This window comes from Diplotaxodon limnothrissa, linkage group LG8, assembly GCF_057381915.1.
Source record: "Diplotaxodon limnothrissa isolate DT_005_m linkage group LG8, D_limnothrissa_male_GT1.1, whole genome shotgun sequence".
Lineage (NCBI taxonomy): Eukaryota > Metazoa > Chordata > Actinopteri > Cichliformes > Cichlidae > Diplotaxodon > Diplotaxodon limnothrissa.
The window spans coordinates 10084706-10107024 of record NC_140603.1 but is presented as its reverse complement, the minus strand read 5'-3'; the positions used below and the strand labels follow the sequence as shown (position 1 = coordinate 10107024).

Here is a 22319-nt window from a genome sequence, read left to right as displayed (position 1 = left end):
TTGTCCATAAATGTACAAAACAATTGTATTTGTGTAAGCTATTTTAGTGTGGGAAAACTTTTTTTTTCTCTGTTTTTGGCATTTCACTTATTAAACGATACCCCACCCATAAACCGATAGTGGCTGTGCTCACTTTGAACAGTCCTCGAAAATTCAAACTTTTTACAGCAGTGTTTTGGGGTTTATAGAGTGTGTCTGGAATATTCCTTTAAACCAACTTGAAATGAATGCACAACTCATTAAAAACACCTTTATTGTCATTTTATATTTTTGTAGTATAATTGCTGGTACTGGCTGCAGCATATGGATGTGAATTGCACTATGTACTTACTGCAGGTGCTCATACTGTATGTACATATTCATAGGAAGTCAGCAGATATCTTCATGTGCAGCTGTATAAAGTAACATGCATGATGTTTCCTCTATTAAAAAAAAGCAATACACGGGTCGGACTTCATAATCATAAAAAAGGTGCACAGATTATCTATATAGGTCTGCAGCATACAATGCACAATATATAATTCAGGCTTTAGTTGCATCTAGCAAATACCAGTATTACGCGTAGTATTACATTGGTCCACGTAGTGTAATAAATGAGATCTCTGATTATCTGATGAGACTTTATACTGTAAGTTCTGGGATTTCCCCTTTTCTTCTGTTCTTCCCTTTTTTCTCCCCTGCTAGTATATTCCTGAGTAAAAAGAGATTGTAGTGATAGCAAAAGTTTGTGTTAAGACCAAATATATTTTTCCAACCCCTCCGACTTCCTTTCTGTGTTCTCATTAGTAATCTGGTCTTGCACCGGAAGCCTTTCCCCCTCGTATATGAGGAAGTGTAAAAAAGGATAAAGTGAACGTCAGGCGTTGCAACTTCCGCGTTGAGTAACGCTGGGCTTTCCTTTGATTGTAACTACATTCGCTAGTACATCCGCACTTTCCATACCCTCCATTGCTTCAGTTATTTTCCTGTGCAGAGCAGGAAACGTGCAGCAGCCAAGTCTTTCACTCCTTTTAGGTACATTCAGCAGCAGGTTTGAATCAAAATTTTATATCCTCGGAGCACGATTGCATAGAAGGAATTCTGTATTAAGGGCGAAGGGTGTTAAGTTTCCATGCTCGTTCTGTCAGCAGAACCAGCCTTTTGTCAACCACATGATGATTTTACATGATTGGTTTGATTGGACTTTCAGAGGAATTACATATCACATTTTTTTAAACAATTTTTTCCAACACGTTTGATTTTCTGAGCTCAGACTTTAATTTCGTCCTCGTCATCCATATAACTGTAGGATATTTTCTTCCTTGGCTGGCTCATGAACTCTGAATCTCCGGTCTCAGCCCTGTTCTGTCCCTTTAAGAGGCCGGCACCATAGTGACGAGCGAGCACGTCTGTAGCACTCTGAAATCGTTTGCTCTCCATCCTTACTCCCATCATTCCCCTCTCAGAAGACCCCATCACTACATCAGGAACTTTAACAGAAAGCCCGACTCCATTCGACTCCATTGCGCTCCCCTCCTCCTCTTCCCACTGGGCCCCATGTGGGATCTTTCCACTCCCACAGTCTTCCTTCAGCAATGAATCCACGTATGAGATTGTGGCCAAGGAGTCCATTTCTGAACCTTCAGCGGTCAGCCCACATGCTGACCCTATCTCCTCTCCCTCCCAGGTGTGGCTGCGCTCCTCCGGGTGGCCATCGATGAGGCTAAATACCTCGCTCATGAGGGAGGGGCCAAGGTCAAAAGTGAAGGTATCCAGGGAGGTGAGGGAAGGAAGGGAGTCGGAGAAGGCAGTGGTGCGACAGGGGTCGGAAGTTTCAACAGAGGCGGAGCAGGTGGACAAGATGATGTCAGAGGGGTCGGTCAGAGAGCCGCGGTGAATGTTGGTGGAGCAGGAGGTGGGGATGGAGATGGACGGCTGCTGACGCTCGGAGCGCGAAAGGCGAGGCAAGGTGACAAAACCAGACTCCAGACCTGAGCAGGAGACACATGAAATCCATATATCAATAAAAATCTGCTCAATCCAGAGGTTACAAAGAAACCTCTAAAGCAGTAACAAGCTCAACCACAGAATACCAAAAAAACAAGATGAATACAAACAAGTTAACTCTGCATTGAAGAGTTTGCATATGCAGCTCTTTAAAGTAGATTGATGCAGTTGCATGACTTTACATTCCATTCCAGCAGGGGGCAGTGTTTATTCATATTGCTTCACGATTAAAACCTGGCAAAAAACCACTTCAGCATCCAAAGTGCTGACTTGTCCCGTTCTTGTGAACAGTGAATCATCGGCCCGATGCTGCCGGATCACAGAATAAGTCACGCACTCACAAAATGCTGCCTGCAGGACGAAATGGGTAAATTACAGCACTTCTCAGTGCCAGCTGTATCGAGCCAAGAGTCGGGAGGTTTTCATTTCAACCAACGAAAACAGTTACGGATTTTACAGTTTGCACATTTTAACCAAAGAGAGAGAAAGAATTAAACCAGTTTATGGAGGATTTGTTTCAAGAAAACGTGCAATCTGTCATAACGCAACATAACTGGAAACTTAAGTAGCTTCAGTTCCGTTATTATTTTAAAGGCTTTAGATAAATAAAAATGTTTGCAGACATCAACTCATATCCAGATAAAAACATCACACATACCTATATATAGTTATTTAAAACCTGTTTTCTTTCACTTTCACTGGTGATCTGATCACATTTCAGGGATTAAAGAGGTCAGAAACTCAAATACAATCTGATCACTCACTCATCATTTAAAGGAACAGATATGAAAGAAACTGGATTCCTTTCACTTAACTATAAGATTTGATGTCAATATGCTAAATATGAAGCTGCAAACAGGTGATGGTTAGCTTAGCTTAGCAAAAAGACTGTCAACATGGGCAAACTGCCCCCTTGACTCTGTTTAAAGTTAGGCTTAAGCTTCAAATCTCATTTATTAAGAACAATGAGGCGTCCTTTAAGCTTTTTTCTGGTCCTTATTGTTTCTAACAATATCTAAAAATGTAAATCTGTTTCTTTAAATTTGAAGATCATGAAGTCACTGAATCATTAGACAAATAAGTTAATGATAAAGTGAAAATTTAGAAAGGTTTAAAAAAAAAGATTTTCCTGTGGGCTGTTTTTATATTCACCAAACCCTTCACACACACACACACACACACACACACACACACAAAGCAGGCCAGACTGCATCAGCCATGAGTGTGGTGTTAACAGGGGTCATTCAAACATTCAAACAGCCTCCCAGACAGCTCGCTGCCAGCTCTGTCTGGATCTAGGTGTGTTATCAATGTAAACGCTGCTGATTAGAGCCAAGGTGATTCATAAGGACATCTGGGGCAGTCTGCCTCTAGATCTCTGGGTACATGATGGATTCATTTCACTGCACTTCAACAGATGATCCCCACATTCCTACAGTTCCTAGTTAACGCTGGAACACTGTGCTGGAACTTAACCTATTTGACTTTCGCCCACATGAGACATTGTTTACCAGTGATGTCATTTAATAGAAAGGAAGGCACTTAGGGACAGCTTAGTGATTTGGTCGTTAAAGGATTCCTGAAGGACTGGGCAAAGGTGAGCCTAAGAGCGTAGGGACTAGGGCCTGAGCCTGAGAAGTCCACGAATTACCCAATTAGTTTCCCACAGTAAACCGGGCTCAACTAGTGTAACATTAGCTTATATAGCAAACCTGATTTGTGGCATTTATGGTCCCATGTTGGGAGAGTAATTATGTGAAATCAACCCATGCAGAGGCTACAGAAACAGACTTGTGTGCACGACTATAAAGCACCAACAGCGCACTGCTCGTGGTGACAATATCCATAAATTTATCTTGAATACGACTCTGCTAGCCGGTATACTCCAGGGTACTAATGACCATTTTGTTCAGTGTATTTACAATATTCATTACAAGCAAAGTACCATGGCAGTACCTTGGAGAAAATCAGCATTCATTTAGTGTTTCTGTCCTTCTGATCACTTACTGAATGGAAAATCCGTCTCTTTACCCGCTAATTTCTAGTTTTCCTTCCTGATGTTTGGTGTAGGCTGGTAAGGGCTAATAAGAGTGATAAAAGTGAATCAAATTATGCCACGCATAATCATTTGATCCATAAAAACCATATCTCCCACTCACCATAAGAGCTTTTCTTCTCCTCAGGCGTGTTTTGAGAACTGGGGAAGAGCACTTTGGTGGTGGGGCTTCCATTAGGCATATCCACATCCAGCCTGGGCAGGGAGATGGCATTTTTGATGATGGGAGAAATGGCAGGAGGCGGTGGAGAGAAATCCTTGGATGCCTCTCTGGGTCGACTATCAGAGCCCCTCCTAATTTGACGGAGGGTCCTGGAGAAGAAAGCTCCGATCTTGTTGTCGGGACTGGAAACAGAATCAGTTTCCCCATTGTTCCCGTTGGCAGTCCCGCCGTGATTGCTGAGGAAGGATGTGTCCCCAAATACATCGCCACCGCGGCCCACGTGCATGGTGTGACGGAAGTCTCCCAGAGGAGGGCTAATCATGTCCACTGTTAGGTCTCCTTTATGGCGACGCTTGCTGTGGGAATGTGAGACCAGACCCTTCAGACCTGACAGCTTTTCCTGAAGATTCATGATCAGAAATCAAGAATGGCTCGGATCTTCTTGAGAATCAACTCGAAACAATTTCTGGAATTGCCTTTAGTCCCACAGAAAGGTCAAACTTAACAATAAATTTCAACTTCTCTCCTTTTAGAGTTTTACCAAAGTCACTGACAGTTCGTCAGTCCAAAGTATGGACCTGGAAAATAGCTCTCAATGGTTATTCCGAGATCTGAAGCTGTGTCGTTTTTGAGGCTGAAACGTACAGTGCCAAATAGTTCACTAGAATAACATGTCTGTTTATTATGTACAGGCCAAGTTCTGTCCCAGTCTTTGTAGCTTGTTGACATGCATAGCTGGCTGAATTAAACAGGCACAAATTGAGGAGAACACTATGCAGTTGTGTTCCTGGAGGCAGCCGATCCAGTTGGAGTGTGGTCAGGTGGAATGGCTCGCTTTGGGCTTTGGCTTTGTCAACATCAGCTCAGAAATAGGTCCAAATCCAGCTGCAAACGGTTCTGCGGTCACACCATGGAGCCATCTATTGAAAGTAAAAACAGGGAAAAAACATCTATCTTTAAAATGTAGACAGGGATGTGCTTGTTTTTAAGGTATATTGAAAGAAATGGATCACACTTGCAGTTTGTAATGTGTAAGCTGAGATTCAGAGAGAGACCCTGGTGCTTTCTGTTTCTGGATGCTACACGGCGTTGTAAAGTACAGTAACTTTTCTTTCTTTCCGCAGGTTTTTTAAGATTCTGCGTTCCAAGTGTCCGCTGGTCTGGAACCATCTAAATTTAGACCACAGTTAATGCTCCGTGAAGCAAACCAAAGTCTGCTTCTTATCCATGAGATGGGTGTACTTTCAGGGAATTCCTGCTTCCATTTTGTCCTGCTTTGTCTGGAGAGCAGGTTACACAAATTTCATTTTACACTTCCCTGGAAAAATGACTCTCAAAAAAGCTTTCAAAGCAGGAGCAGCAGGCCTCATTCAGCAAGCTCACATTTGTTTATAAACAAGCAAAATATTCTCAGGGAGATAGGAAGAGATAATGAAAATATCCTGATAAGAAAATTAATGTTGCTATCTGGCTCTAACACCAGATTACTGCTGTATAGAGCTCCCAGCAATTCTAAGTACAGGCGATGTGCTTTGTACAGTAGGGGGAAAAAGTAATATGTTAAAATGTTAGTTATTATACTCTTTTTTTTTTTTAAATACATCTTTCACTATCCTACCTTTTCCCCTTAGCTCTTTAGTTGTACCTTCTCTGAATTTTGGTATTAGTCCAAGTTTAATCCTTTATCTCTTTCCTTCTTTTATATTTTTTCCAGTGGCTCCACAGTGTAGTGGTTAACACATTTGCTTGAGATTCCAGGAGAAGACGCAAATCCCTGGGAAGGTTGTGTGAGGAAGGCAACCCCTTGTGGCTGAGGGAAAAGAAGCTTATAATTATATTTCTTTTCCATGTTTTCAATGTCTGCTTCGTTTCAACATCAGGAAATTAACAAGATTTGTCAAATTTATCTGAAGAGTTAGGGTTTAAGCTTTTAATTTTTATTCAGGTAATATTAATCAGATGTTTTATTTTTCTTTAGAATGTAGCAGGATGGCATTATGTAACCTTTTGTAGGAGAAGCTGAAATATTTTAACATAAATGAGCCTTTTCTCAAGCACCACATTTCTATCTCTATAGCAGCATGCTGCACCTCTGCTCTACAGGTCCCTGCTTCTGCTACATTATCAACAACAGATGAATGAATTATCTACATTGCAAGAAACTGACTTTCACTTTCAGCCCCTGGTATCTGTGGCCGTAGATGACACGGCATTGAAGACATGATCTGGATGCTGATCTGTTCCAACTTTTCATGACGCTGGAAAAAGACACTTTTTGACAGTGAAAACTACTGTTAACTACATAAAAGAGAAACGCGTGGATGACATGTGTCTCTAAATAAATGTTACGCTCATGGTTTGTAGGCTTTGCAAGTCATGGCACTGCTGCTGTGATGGGCTGACAGAGAGGATCAACTCTAACCTATTCACAAGTTAGAACCTGCACTCCATGATGCTGTAAAACACATCACGGGGACTCTTAAACTACTCACTAAATGAGACAGTAGCAGACTTTGCCTCCTTCGTAGTATGGAGAATTGAAGATGAGGGTAAAAGAGCAGCAGGCTGCAGATGAAATGCAGCAGGAAAGCAGAAAAACCCATCATCAAAGCAGAATGTCTTCTTGTAAATATTCTGCAGTGGAATATTTATTTATTCTTTTTTTCAGCTTTGTGTTGCTGAAATTTGAGATGATTTCCTGTTAAATATTGGCACAGCTAGACAAATAGCATTAAGCAGAAGGGAGATTTAATTCTGGCTGTTTTTGTCATCTGCTCTGACAAGCTTCAGCATATATAGGACTCTTTATGAATAAAAAATAAAAACAAAACATAGCCCAATCTGATGCCAGATCATCAGTAATTAACAACAGCTAGCAACTAACTTTTTGTACTCCATTTTAATTATGTAACATAACTGATAATCCTTTGCTGCCTTTTTTCAGTCCTGCAGTTCCCCACTTCTCTAAGTCTGTCTTGGCCCTTTGTCATGTGTTCGTTGCCAGCAGAGTAATTGATATTCAATTTTAAAATATTTTAATAGCATGAGCCAACCCTGACATGGACTTCTCGTTCTCTCCACTTTCCAGATGCAGCGTCTAAATATCAGTGGGCCTCCCACGCGTGCACAGGCCCCGTCTGGCTTCATTAATGACTGGCTATGGTTCATGAAATGGAGATTGCGTCAGGTCCAAGGCAGCCTTTCTAATTTGCTCCTGACCGCAGTCCCAGGCCCTCCGCTCCACTTCCCCTGGCTGCCGTTTTAAGAGGGGCATCTGGGTGTGGAGGGGGAGGAAATATACCACATACCAGCGCCGAGTAAAGCCATATCAAGGCTTGCAAAGGGACACAGAAGGACCGCTATACCGAGGTGCGATCTTAAATCTGAGACAGCGTGCAGGCCTGCAAGAACCTGGTAGATGCTCCCATGAGCGGAGCTAAAGCAACAGGCTACCTCCTTGATTAAAATAACGTGCGTGTCGTTAGAGACAATAAGGGAGTAATTCCAAATAAGGGGGAAATATTCATCTTAAGTTAGAGAGAAAAACCCCATCCTAATTGATAACCTGCAGCATTACCGGAATACCGCACACATGGAGGCATTAATTACTCTGGCTGTGTACTTACGGAAAGCTCTGCTCTTTTGTTTCTGCCTGTAATCCTGTTAAAAAAAACCTTTGACCACAGCTCAGAGGGGGTCGGTCCCTCTGACTCATGTCATGTACTTGAAGCCTCCGGGCAAAGCTCAACAACCCATCCACTGTCCTTCTTTCCTCACTGAGAAACTTATTCGTGTGCGCTTGCTGTTTTCTGCACACTCCAGTGAATTATATAAACAGCATGAATTTAAAACAAGCATCAAAAACACATTAAATGGTAATAAGTCTAATGCTATAATCCAGGGAGCAGTCTTTGTGCATTCGTCTTAGATATCAGAAAAATAGGGGAGCACTTGACAGCAGGGACTTGGACATACCCTGGATTATCCCCTAATCCTTCATCTCCTCCATTATCCTCGGTATGGCACCTCTGTCTGGGCAGAGCCTGGCTGCTTCAGCTTGGAACCACTGGTTCTGATTTCTGCAAGAGTTGAAATACAATACAAATGAGTCGGAGGGAAGGAAAGAGTGAGTTTAAAGTGAAGTAGGGTAAGAAGGAGGAGTGAAGGGAGAGGATGGCAAATGCAGGCAGAAAAGAGGATGAAAGGGATAGGTGGTAGGAGGAATGAAAGAAAGCGAAAAGGTCAGCTGAGGAGAAAGCAAAGGGAACAAGATGTGAGAGGATGATGGCACGCTGATGGATGTTTATGAGGAGAAAAGAAGGAACGCAGGCTGTGACATAAGGGAAAAACAGTGGGATTGGTCCACAACCTTATTAATATAATCACTCTTTCAACAGCTGTTTTATGGATAGACTCGTCTCACAGCAGAAACTCTGACTTGTCAGAGCAGTTGAAAGCACAGGTTTATTAAAGATGGCTGGATTCCACTTGTGGGAGAGATCCCTTTATTGTGGACAGGGTTAGCATAGGACATTCGCTGTTCCCAGACAGCGAATCTCAGCGACTTTGGTGATCCAGTGTCTGAGACCTATTAATGTGAGTATCATTTTATGTGGCCCAATGATGAAAATTGAGCATCAAAGCACTAAAAGTTGTACCTAATCACACTTTTATATTCAGTTTTAAGCTGCTTTTCTGGCGAAGTTACTGTTCAGGGGATTCTCAGAACAACATTTCCATGTCACTGTGTACAGTATTTTCCTGAGGTGGCTTTGCTGGATATAAACCAGAGTAACCACAGTCTAATAGGAGCCGTGTGTGTTGGTTGTTGTGTGTGCACGAACACATTCCTGAACATAGCATCAGTCGGTGGAGTCTTTACTACTATCAAACATCCGTCTCTTCAACCTCTCCTCTGATTCAAACCATGTTTACGTCCTAATCTCCATTTTTTTCTTTTCATTTCTTTCCTTTAATTTGTCTTTCCTTTTTAAACTTTGTTTCTTTCTTCATTCTGCCTCGTTCCTTTGTTAGTTTTGTTTCCATTTTAGCTTTCTTTACCTCTAATTGCTCCTTCTTTGTTTTCCTACTCCTTGAACGTCTTGACTGACTTATGAAGGATGTAAAAGCTTAAATATAACAGCCGTCAGGCCACACACACACTTCTTTTCATGGCTGTAACTCAAAATGTTTACTCTGCTACAGTTTGTCTTGAGTAAAATCAGCGGCAGACTTTGCGTTTTATCGTGGCTTTTCCCCTCCCTGCTCTCTCTCTCCCTTCTCATGTCCTCCACTCACTAACCCCGCTAACCAGGTGAACAAACATACAAGATAAGGCCACATTTTTCAGGGTCAGTCTTTGGCTTTCAATTACCGTCCTATTTTCACCAACCATACTCAATTTGAATCCAAGAAAAACACTGCTACACTTCCTCCTCAGTCAAGAAAACATTTTCATGCTTCAATAAATATCCATACTGTCCGAGCCTCTCTGGTTCCTCCATCTGCTGGATCTGGCAGACCTAATTTGCCTACTTTGTTGGATATTTTCTGTTTTTATCTCTTTCATACTCATAGATGCAGTTTTTTCTTTACTGCTCCTGCACTATTTTTGGAATATTTCAAGTTTTGAAATAGTCAATTTACTTTCTTTATGAGCATAAAAGAATACACAAACACTACAAACCACACATAACTAATATTCACTGTACAGTATATATGAATTAACAAGAACAAGACATTGCAGTATTGAAATTAGCTAGTGTCACCTTTTAGCGGGTGGCTTTTTCCTTTTGGTTTGTTTGCTAAGCCTAACCCTGTTTCTTACTCCCGCTGACATTGCCAAGTTTTTTGTTCTTCACAACACGTACATCATTAACAGTGTTAACGGTGGCAGTTATACTCCAAAAAGTCTCAGTTTTAGTTTGCTGCAGGCAGTTTTCCTATTCTAAAGCTACAGCTAGCTCAATAATTAAGCTAACATTAGCTGCACAAGCTGGTTCGCTAATCAAAATATATCTGCACATATATAATGTAGCCTATAGCAAAATTAAATCAGCTGAAAAAAGTTTTTTACTTAACAAAATGTATTAAGTAATCTTGTTAAAAAATAACCTCCTTAAATTAAATGTGTTTCAATTAAATTCTGAAGAGGAGAGAATCTGAAATTTCTGTAATATTTTACTCCCAATACGAGTGATCATTAAAGTCTTCTGGATAAATACACACAACAAACATCTATTTTCAGGCCATCTGTTATGGTGTACAGACACCCAGTATCACATTGGGGAAGTTCTTTAGCAATCTTCTTACATGTTATGTTAAATATCATTTGTGTTTCTAGTTCAGCAGTTCAGGTTGTGTTAGATTAGCTAAGCTGTGACACCACAGGTGCAGTGAGCTGCAGGTTTGCTCATGATTCCCACATTGAGTCAGATAGTTATAGTCAGAGTTTAATACTACAGTAAATAACTTAGTCACACAGGCACATAACCAGTTGGTCACCGAGTAGCAACCACTGGTTCCTGGGGAAAAATGAATATTTCCCAACGAGTTGTGAGTGGTTGGTGTAAATTGACAGCTAAGTCACACAGGACAAAAGACCAGCCAGTGACCCATGATAACTATCTATCGGGAACATAGACTCTGGCTTGTTTTCAAACAGTTGTTAACTACTTGCAAAGTGGTTGTAAAACCAAAGACAGCAATGCAAACTGTACAGTTAGTCCATTTACCTACAAAGTAAAAGTTGCTACTTTTAAAACTTGTTGGTTTCAGACACAACTTTTACTTTGAAAGTGCTCAGTGAGTGGCTAGTTAGAGAATTTTTGCAGACAAGGCAGCATCTTCCATGCAAAATACGGTTAACTGTGATAATTTGTGAGTGAGGAAAGGAACCACAAGGAGATTTTTGCGGTACAACAACCACAAAATCTGTCAGCAACTACTCGCTAAGTAGTCGGGAATACAAATGTTTCCCTACTGACCAGAGGCTACCAGAGGGTCACCAACCAGTCTCTAGGTCTGTTCACTAGGCCTAAAATACAAAGTTATGAATTAAGATGAATTAAGAAGTTGTCTCAAACAGGAAATTTTTTCATCATTGTTGGAAACACTTGATTTTTGATTTTTTATGTGTGACGATGACTCTTCAAAATCTTATTAAAAACTGTCTCAAATATAGGTTTGGTGGCTACACATACAATAACCACAACGTGCACAGATGGATCCTTCACTTCTATGTTTGATGCTTACATTATATTAATCGATGCTGGCTGAACCTCAGACCTTTTAGGCTGCAGATGGTTTATCTTTCCATGAGCCAACAGCAGCCAGCAGTGGCCAGGCAGCTGTTGATGAATAGGTTTGCCATTTTCAGCCTCTTAAAGATTTGGTGTAGACTTTAACCAGTGGGTTGAAACTTGTTGCGTGGTGTGAAAGAAAATACGGCAACTACATTCACACCTTAGTAACTGACCCTTTCCTGGTTAGTTGCGTCAATGACACCTAAAGGTCACAGAGTTTCCCTCAGAGGAATGTAGGACTCAGGTAAAAAAAAAGAAAGAAACATGAAGAGATGAAAGCAATGAGGAATGTATGTACATGTTTACTTAATCAAGTATGTTTTCAAGAACTATGTCATTAGTGCAAATCATGTGGGGGGGTGTACAGAAAACTCATTACACTGCATGTGTTAACCATCTGCTGCTGCGTACAGTACTACAGGATGACAATATCAAGGCAAGTACTCAAGGAAGATATACTGTATGGCTACCGTGGGGAGATTAATTGAGGGAATTACAGAGCCAGTTAAACATGAAAAGGTCAAACACGGTACAGACAGGTCCTCAGAAAGGAAGGCTGAATCCATAACAGCATGTGCTTTATTGGATTTTAAGTTATCATCGCCAGTGACACGGCTGGATGATTATCGACCACCTCAGAGCACGTTTGCCTACTGCAGTCTGTTTTATCACTGCATACGTGTTAGTGTGAGTCTGTTTGTGTTATTTAACAGGGTGGGCTCCCTCAGGGGCTCTCCTGCAGGACGTAGGGTCAGAAGGCCACTCGCCTTAACTTCACCAAGTCAAGTTCCACTGAATCAGTGCACATCCCTGACATGTACAAAAATTGATAGGTTACGTAGTGTGACTGCTGTAATTACAAAGTAGCGTGATCAAAATCAAAGCACATGCCAGATTTTATTTTGACCACGGCTGCAGTGGTGAAATGATATACAGCTGCTGCTGGATATAAATATGCTGCTGAAAAGACTGAGTTTCATGTCAGACGCACAACAAAAGCCCTTATCCTGTACAGTGTGACCACTAACAGCTGGGCTTCAGTCAACATTATTACACGTCTTAAATGAACTGCCTCAGCCGTAACTGAACCTGGATTTACTTCCCTTCTCTCACCACTGGAAGAATTTTTTGTTATAAAGTTAATTAAACAGTATATTTAGTTTTTTAAAGGTGCTGATAATTAATCACATCAAACCACAACAATAATGTCAGCAGGCGGTTAGTAAGTTCTTTTGATTCATGTCCTCACCGAGCAGGTAACGTATCCAGATAGAGGCGAATTCAAGTCCCTCATAAGATTGTAATGCATTTCTCACATTGAGTTTATATATTCATATGACATAACTGCTGTAATATACAACAGAAATCACTACAAAGTCAGTGCACTTACTCCACACGCACGCTTAAAGTCTCTGCGTGGTTATCTAAAATAAAGTCATATCGTGTTCCCAGTAACTTACCACTGCGGAGCTCTTACTTGGTCGTATTAATTTCTTCACAATAACATATAATGGCTAAACGTCCAAAGAGAATATAAACTCACCTCAGCAAACTTTAAAGCGCAGAAACAGTGACCGCTTCCCTCAGGTTTAATTATTTTTCAGTGGGCAGTGCTGTGTAGGTTGGGGTGGTGTGAGCGAGCGAGCCGCTGGTGCAGCCGGACTGTCCCGCTGGTGCGCCGGGTGTGAGGAGCGGGGCAGCGCGGAGGATGAGGAAAGGGGCGGGCTGAGGTTCAAATAGCAGCGAAACCATTAGAGAGCCGCGACGGGAGCTCCTACATTGCCTCATGCTCCGCTTCTCTGTCTCTCCCCAAAGTGGGTTTGTGTGCAGGTTTTGACGCCGTGATTTTAGAGCCAGACTGAGGCTTTCTGACAAATGTGAAGCCTACTCTATCATGACATAAATATATATATGTAATATAATATATATATTTTTAAAGAAACTACCCGCAAACTCTGGTCAACTGGGAATCATCAGACTTTATCAGCTGAGTATCTGCTGACTTTGCTAGGAGGAAGTAACCTCCTAATTATGAAATTGTTTAGCAATGACATTGTCTTAATAAGTGATTAATATACGTCAAACTAAGCCCAGTGAGCTTCATTGAATTTTAAACCAGGGGTTTTCACAGAGTTAGAACATTTTCCAGTAAACCCTTCATCATCCTGACACCACCCCTCACAGCACCAGTAATGACTGAGTAACATGACAGATGGACTTGATGTGTCACAGTATGTGTCACATATCAGAGCGTCTACAACGTGGGGATGGTACCACGGACACAGTGTTTATGTTTTAACCTGTCTATATGCACTTTAATGATGCAGCACAGTTTTATAATTTATAGCAAACTATTCCAGAGGAGCCCTTGGTTGCTATGGGTTGCAGACTCCTTAAAATTTACAACTTGAGTTGTGGCTGCTAATTTTGCTAACAATATCGTGTCAGCCATGAAGAAGATGTGGTCATAAAGGGACGGACATGGTCAGCAGCGACACTCCTGTAAGCTGTGGTATGCTCACTTGCTACCGGGGACCCCAAAGTACACCAAGAAAGTGTTCCTCACACCATTACCATCCTGAACAACTGATAGAAGGCAGTTGTTAGCCTGTGTGAGTCATTAGCCTGAGGAGCTGACAGGAACAACACCCAGTGTGGCCTTCTGCTGCTTTAGCTCATCTGCTTCAGAGTTGAGTGTTCAGAGATGCTCTTCTGCATGACTTAGTCGTAACGAGTGGTTATCTGAGTTACTGTTGTCTTCTGAAGCAGTCTGACCATTCTCCTCTGACCTTTAATATGAGGCATTTTCACACAGAGGACTACTTCACTGGATATTTTCTCCTTTTTGGGCCATTTTCTGTGAGAAATACAGATGGTTGTGTGGGAAAATTCCAGCAGATCAGCAGTTTCTACTCAGACCAGGCCATCTGGCACCCACAACCATGTTCAAAGTCACTTAAATCATCTTTCCTCCCTATTCTGCTGCTCAGTTTGAACTTCAGCAGGTCGTCTCAGCCATGATCACATGCCTAAATGAGTTGCTGCCATGTGATTGGCTGGTTAGATGTTTGTGTTATAGATCAGTTGACATTTATATCTAATAAAGTGGGGAAAAAAGTGCATGCAATCAACCGGCGTTAGACTGGTGTTCTCCTTTAACTATTGGCAACATAACTGTGGGGTTATATAAAATTTTGAATAAAGTCATACAGGGCTATAAATGTTCTGTTGATACAGCTGCACACTGACAAAAGCACAGACGAGTGACAAATAGAAAGGAAAAAAGCAACATAAAATGTCTCACTAAGGTGGTGCCAGGACATTTTCTCTCAAAAATATTTCCGTATTTAGTGATTTTTTTGTTGGTTGCGAAGGATGATGCCTAACGTATTGGTCCAAATTCTGTCCTAGGCTTCCAACTGGAATCAGAACTGCTGAGTGTGAAGATCGCAGGATATGATTCATGCCATTTTCAGGTGATCAGTAACAAAAGCTAGTACTGATTTGCAGTGATCCTTTTCTGTAAGGGGATAAGTGAACCAAATTTATGCTAAGTTTCTCCACAGCATCATAGAGCCCCTAGATTGCCTCGCTATAGGGGTCTAGAGATAGTTTTATTCCTTTAACTCGCCTTCAGTTAAATTTCTTACACGTGAGACATTTAATCGCACTAAGGGTAGTTTTGTATTTCAGCGGTGTTTCCAGAAAACAGTTTGAACTGAAATCCTGAGACATGACACCCGTCATTCTCATTTCTGTGATTACTCAACAGTCAGAAAAGGGGAGTGGAGGTTTGTTGGTCGTAGGATAAGTGCCTGCTATTTATGACACAAATGTTTTTTACGTTTAAGTCTCTTAACTCTACAGCATAGCATTCCCATCATAGGGATAAGTTGGTTTTACTCTAATGCACTCTGAGGTGAGTCGAGTTCTCCATAAATGTCTCAGCATGTTCAGCTTTAAACTCCAATTAAATTAACTACGCCCCAAGTGCAGGGCTTAGGCAACAGCCTTTGGGAGTCCAGTCCCATTAAGCGCACATGACAATGGTCCCAGGCTGACCTGTCCAACAGGAAACAGGGCCTTATCAACAGGAACAGAGTCCCCATCCCGTCCTCAAAGGCCAGTAAAAGGCCCGTCTGTCGTTAAAGCTCAGGGGTGGCCTGCAGCTCTGCCAGCTCTGGCACTTCAGCTGACGACACCACAGCCACATTCCACTCGCGAGTGAGCTTAAACATTTCCAAACCCCAGGTACTATTCACACACAGGGGCACACACACACTTACACACACACGAGGAAGTATCGCAACTTGGAAAACTGCCATCATTCAAAGTTTCAGAAAACACTGTCCTCACATTCCCAAAGGCTTAAGTTGGCCTTACACATTCTGTTGAATATAAAGTTGCTTTATGCTGCAAATCTGCTCTCAAATATCCACGTTGGGGTTTTTGTTTTTGTTTTGTTTTTTACCAGATTTCAAGGGCTTGATGAGTTGCTGTTGTTCATTAGCACATAGTTGAACATGTCAATATGACAGACGTTGTTCATCTGTCGGCCATTCTGATCTGAATACCGTCTCACATTTGCAGTCTTGGTCCGTTTCAGGAGTTTCGAGATGAGCAGAGAAAACCAAATGGATGAAATTTGGTTACTTGTTGCTGATTGGTCTATGATTAGTACATTAGCTGATTTACAGTGTGTTTGGTGACAAAGGGCTGAGCTCTTTAAGCACAGACACTGTTTAATACACACCTCTAATCTGTCTAAACAGTACCCGGGGGTATTCAAGGATTTGTGTGTGTGTGTGTGAGAATGAGTGACTGCATGGCTGTGTTTGGTCTGTGTTGTCACCTGCTGCCTTTGCCAACACTTCCCAGGCATGAAGTGTTGTTTATGCTGCTGCTGCCTTCACGCCAGCCTCAACAGAGATTTGCTCAGATGAGCGAACAGGCATCAGATTCATTCGCAAATATTCACTTGAATGCTTTTGGTTTATGTGGTCAAACTGGCGTTTCTTACGGAGAATCGCATTTTACAAATGTGACAAATTTTGGAAAAATGACAGTTTATTATATTTAGTTAGCACGTAGGAATGCAAACCATCACTTAAAACACTGACAGATCACTGAATAATATTAAGTTTCTCCATTCAGCAGACCCAATGAAAAATAGCCTTAACAATGAATTGATGCTACTGAGAAATGTTACACTTTTCTTTTGTTATTACTGTGAACATGGATGTCTGTGATTTGTTGTCCCAGTGGTGTAAATAGAATTAAGTGTGTCTGAACATGGAAAATACAGAATGAATTTGTTTGGTGACATTTACTTTCAGTTACAGTTTAAAATGCATTGGAAGTGCCAAATACTTCCTCTTTTGGTCATTGGCTGTGTGATGGCCAAACCCATGGCCACACTCCAAAAGTCGGTAACTCCTATGTATTTTCATTTCTTCATTTGAACACAATAACACATGTAGTTTCCAATAAGTTTACTGATTGGTTTGGATACATTTGTTCTATTTGTAAGCGCACACATTTAGTTTACTTATGTATTCATACCAGTTCATTACTTTGTTGGATTTTTGACTAACCTTTGTTTCTTTTACTTCTCACCTGCCATGATCCCTGGGCATTGTCAGACAGAAGCTGGTGGCCAGGGTTTGAAGCTGTTAAATACAAAGAGGGATAATTGGACCGCACCACCACTTCCTGCTGAAGGGGAGAATGTATGTTTTCTTTAATTAAAAACAAAGTATTTGTACTTTAAATTAAATATATATTGAGTTTAGGGTTCAGTAGTTTTGATTTTCTTCTTTGGTCTTTAGTTTATTAACAAACCAGACTGTACTGCGTTGTTTGTTGTTTATGATGTGTTTTGTTTCAAAGTGTTGTTTTATTTATCTCACAAATAATAATATGCTATTTTAAAACTTTCCTTTTAGTTTGAGCAGTGTAGTGTAACTAACTTATATATAGTGCTTTTTTGATTTGGATGAATAAAAATAACACAAAATGTAATTGTCCCAATTGCCAGTCTTGGCAGCCGGGGATCAGTCCGCCAGGGCCTTCGCTCCTGGCCGCCGCCCGGCACACAATGCACCCGACCCCTATGGTGCCTCCTGCGGGTGATGGGCCTGCGGGAGGATGGGCCCATGTCCCCTTTTCGGGCTGTGCCCGGCCGGGCCCCATGGACTAAGGCCCGGCCACCAGACACTCGCCCTCGGGCACCCTCCCCGGGCCTGGCTCCAGGGCGGGGCCCCAGTAACCCTATCCCGGGCTGGGTAAACTGTTCCCTCGATGTTTTTCTCATAAGGGTCTTCTGAATCGCTCTTTGTCTGGTCCCTCACCCAGGACCAATTTGCCATGGGAGACCCTACCAGGGCGTGTTGACCAGGGGGCAAATGCCCCCAGACAACATAGCCCCTGGGATCCCTGGTACACATAAACCCCTCTACCACGATAAGGTAGCAATTCCCGGAGAGGGCAGTGGATGAGGCAAAGACTCGGGTGTAGGAGGAGTTCGGAGAGGCCATGGAAAAAGACTCGAAGAGATTCTGGCAAACCGTCAGGCGTCTCAGGAGGGGAAAGCGGTGCTCTACCTGCACTGTGTATAGTGCTGGCGGAGCGCTGCTGACTTTGACTGAGAAAATTGTCAGGCGGTGGAAGGAATACTTCGAGGACCTCCTTAATCCCACTGACACGTCTTCCGAGGAGGAAGCAGAGTCTGGGAATGAGGGGAATGACCCGCCAATTTCCGGAGGCGAGATTCCAACTACAGGGGGATCACACTCCTCAGCCTCCCTGGGAAAGTCTATGCCAGGGTGCTGGAAAGGAGAATTTGTCCGCTAGTCGAACCTCGGATACAGGAGGAACAATGCGGTTTTCGTCCTGGCCGCGGAACACTGGACCAGCTCTTTATCCTCTCAAAGATACTTGAGGGTGCATGGGAGTTTGCCCAACCAGTCTACATGTGATTTGTGGACTTGGAGAAGGCATTCGACCGTGTCGCTCGGGGTGTCCTGTGGGAGGTGCTGTGGGAGTATGGGGTGTCTGGCCCATTGCTACGGGCCATTCGATCCCTATACAACTGTTGCAAGAGCTTGGTCCGCATTGTCAGCAATAAGTCGGACTCGTTCCCGGTGGGTGATGGGCTCCGCCAGGGCTGCCCTTTGTCACCGGTTCTGTTCATAATTTTTATGGACAGGATTTCTAGGCGCAGCCAAGTGGCGGAGGGCTTTCACTTCGGTGGCCTCAGAATCTCATCTCTGCTTTTCGCGGATGATGTGGTTCTGTTGGCTTCATCGGGTGAGGGCCTCCAGCTCGCACTGGAGTGGTTTGCAGCCGAGTGTGAAGCAGCAGGAATGAGGATCAGCACCTCCAAATCTGAGGCCATGGTTCTCAGCCGGAAAAGGGTGGAGTGCCCACTCCAGGTCGTGGATGAGTTCCTGCCCCAAGTGGAGGAGTTCAAGTATCTCGGGGTCTTGTTCGCGAGTGATGGGAGAAGGGAGCCGGAGATCAACAGACGGATTGGTGCTGCGGCTGCAGCGATGCGGACGCTGCACCGGTCCGTCGTGGTGAAGAGGGAGCTGAGTGTAAAAGCGAAGCTCTCAATTTACCGGTCGATCTACGTCCCTACCCTCACCTATGGCCACGAGCTGTGGGTAGTGACCGAACGAGATCGCGGATACAAGCAGCGGAAATGAGCTTCCTCCAAAAGGTGGCTGGCCTCTCCCTTAGATATAGGGTGAGAATTTCAGCCATCCGGGAGGGGCTCAGAGTAGAGCCGCTGCTCCTCCACATCGAAAGGAGCCAGCTGAGGTGGTTCGGGCATCTGACAAAGATGCCTCCTAGGCGCCTCCTGGGTGAGGTTTTCCGGGCATGTCCCACTGGGAGGAGGCCCCGGGGCAGACCCAGGACACGCTGGAGAGATTATATCTCTCGGCTGGCCTGGGAACGCCTTGGTATTCCCCCGGATAAGCTGGCGGAGGTGGCTGGGGAGAGGGAGGTCTGGGCATCTCTGCTTAGGCTGCTGCCCCTGTGACCCGGCCCCGGATAAAGCGGATGAGGATGGATGGATGGACAAAATGTAATTAATTTTAATTTGCAATACATTTTTATAGTTTGAGACACTCAGACCTGCATTAAAATATTTTAAGTTTTCATTATAAGTTGTAACTAGTTGTTCACTAGTATGATTTATGTTCTTATATGTTTACATAGGGGAGGCTTTAGCTCAGGAGGTAGTGCAGATCACCTACCTAATCAGAAGTCTGTGGTTTGAGCCTGGGCCACTCCATTCTGTATGCCAACGCAAGATACTAAACTCCAAGTTGCTCTCCGATGGATTCAGAGTGTAAATGTGTATGAATGTTACATTTACATCAAGTAGTTGATTGCAGGAAAACAGGTGCTTGTGTGAATGGCTGAACGAGGCATGTTCTATTAATGTCATGGTCCTGGGTCGGTGACCCAGTGTTTTTGGTTATGTACTTTTACTTTTGATAGTTTTGTATTTTCTAGCATTTAGTGGTGTTCCCTCTGGTTGATGTCTTCCCTGCTTGTGCATTTCCTTAGTGTAGTAAGTCTCTGTGTTTAGTCCGCGTCTCTGAGTCTGTGTCATTACGTGTATGTGTTTCCTGTTTTACTTTGAAGGGCTCTGTCTTATGTCAGTGTGTTCTGTTTACGTTTCCCCTGCCTTGTCAGTTATCATGTATTCCAGGTGTGTTCCCCTCCTGTTTCCCATCCCCTGATTCCTGGCATGTGTATTTATAGTGTGTGTTACCGTGTCCTCGTTGCTGGTTCGTCTGTGTTGTTTCCCCTCGGTCTCCCTGTATGTATTTCCCCGGACCTCCCTGCACCGTCATTCTTGGTTTGTGTTGTTAGTTTACCCAGTTTAGGTTTCAGTTTCATGTTCCTAGCACCTTTGTTGTTTGCATTTTTGTTGTTAATAAACCCTCACCTGCACCAGAGCTGCCGCCTTTTGGTCCTATATATATTCCACACGGCTTGCCCCTGCAAACCGTGACAGAACGAACCAGCCACCATGGACCCAGCGGCTGTAAATCCGTCCGAGGAGCTCCAGGACGACATCACGTACAATGTGGAGATCCTTCTCAGCCTATGGCTGGAACATCCCCCGGAAGAGCTTCGCCGCGCAACAGAAGACCGGCTGCAACGGCTCTTTTCCGGCCTGCCATGGCTATTGAACTCGCTTCCTCCGACTATGCAGGCTTTTCTCCGGCTCACACCGCACCTTCTCTCGGCCACTCCTGCCTCGCTGCCCGACTCGCCGGATGTGATCTTGCCCGGCCCGTCGGAGCCGTCTGCGGGGAGGAGACGCCAATCGCGCCGCAAGCGCGCCACCCCACAGCTGGACGTTCGGACTTCTAATTCGCCGGCTGTGCCACTCTCAGCCACTCCTGCCTCGCTGCCCGACTCGCCGGATGTGATCTTGCCCGGCCCGTCGGAGCCGTCTGCGGGGAGGAGACGCCAATCGCGCCGCAAGCGCGCCACACCACAGCTGGACGTTTGGACTTCTAATTCGCCGGCTGTGGTGAGTGAGGACTGTTTTCCATTTGCGGACTGTATGACGGTTCATTCAGGGGCGGTGTTCTGTGCGGCAGATGACTTTGTGAACAGCATATCACCTCCCGCGCAGCCACTCTCAGCCCAGTTAGCTCCCCCGCAGCCTGTGCCACCCTCAGTTCAGTCTCCAGTGCCACCCTCAGTTCAGTCTCCAGTGCCACCCTCAGTTCAGTCTCCAGTGCCACCCTCAGTTCAGTCTCCAGTGCCACCCTCAGTTCAGTCTCCTGTGCCACCCTCAGTTCAGTCTCCTGTGCCACCCTCAGTTCAGTCTCCTGTGCCACCCTCAGTTCAGTCTCCTGTGCCACCCTCAGCGCAGGCCCCAGTAGCTCCAGTGCCGCCTGTAGCGCAGGCCCCAGTAGCTCCAGTGCCGCCTGTAGCGCAGGCCCCAGTAGCTCCAGTGCCGCCTGTAGCGCAGGCCCCAGTAGCTCCAGTGCCGCCTGTAGCGCAGGCCCCAGTAGCTCCAGTGCCGCCTGTAGCGCAGGCCCCAGTAGCTCCAGTGCCGCCTGTAGCGCAGGCCCCAGTAGCTCCAGTGCCGCCTGTAGCGCAGGCCCCAGTAGCTCCAGTGCCGCCTGTAGCGCAGGCCCCAGTAGCTCCAGTGCCGCCTGTAGCGCAGGCCCCAGTAGCTCCAGTGCCGCCTGTAGCGCAGGCCCCAGTAGCTCTGGCTCCAGTATCATTGGCTTCACTCATTCACTCCGTGCAGGGAGAAAGTTTAATTTCACCTCAAGGTGCTTTTCCTGGTTCAGCCGCCATTGGCACTGTTTGCCGCTCCAGGGCTTCCCCAGAGGCTAGGTCCCAGTCCTCAGCTGATTCTGGACCCCTGGAGTTTAAGCAGCCACCTGGGAAGTGCCCCGTGTCAGTGCTGTCTGAGCAGGGCCAGTGCTCAGCACAGCACCCATTTCCTTCATGTCTGCCAGTGGACTCCATGCCTGCGGGCTTTGTGATGGCTTCTGCTGGAGGGTCCAAGGGGCCCGTCCAGCCTTCGTCTCGTGTCTCCGCTGGAGGGTCCGACGGACCGCTCCGGCCTTTGTTTCCTGTTTCCGCTGGAGGGTCCGAGGGACCGCTCCGGCCTTTGTCTCCTGTTTCAGCTGGGGGGCCCGAGGAGCCCGTCCAGCAGCCTTCCTCGTCAGCTGGTGGTTCCGGAGAACCACACCAGCCTCATGCCTCGTCGGCTGGAGGGTCCGAGGGGCCCGTTCAGCCTCCTGTCTCCGCTGGAGGGTCCGAG

The 22319-nt window shown here is 44.6% G+C and overlaps 1 protein-coding gene across 1 annotated transcript; it reads right to left on the bottom strand.

Annotated features, from left to right (window-relative positions):
- Positions 1–252: 252 nt before the first annotated feature.
- Positions 253–13181, bottom strand: cdc42ep1a (CDC42 effector protein (Rho GTPase binding) 1a). Its single transcript, XM_085360430.1, has 4 exons — positions 13053–13181; positions 8181–8284; positions 4146–5125; positions 253–1970 (listed from the first exon to the last, which is right to left on the bottom strand). Exons 3-4 carry the CDS (start codon positions 4615–4617, stop codon positions 1249–1251), a joined length of 1194 nt encoding a protein of 397 aa, XP_085216556.1. The 5' UTR covers positions 4618–5125; positions 8181–8284; positions 13053–13181; the 3' UTR covers positions 253–1248.
- Between the last annotated feature and the right edge of the window lie 9138 nt (positions 13182–22319).

Bases quoted from the DNA above. Each gene is read 5' to 3' on its own strand.
- cdc42ep1a (XM_085360430.1), bottom strand. From the start codon at position 4,617: ATGAATCTTCAGGAAAAGCTGTCAGGTCTGAAGGGTCTGGTCTCACAT. The intron at 1,971-4,145 runs GTGAGTGGGAGA...TCTCCTGCTCAG, and splicing joins GGAGAAGAAAAGCTCTTATG to GTCTGGAGTCTGGTTTTGTC.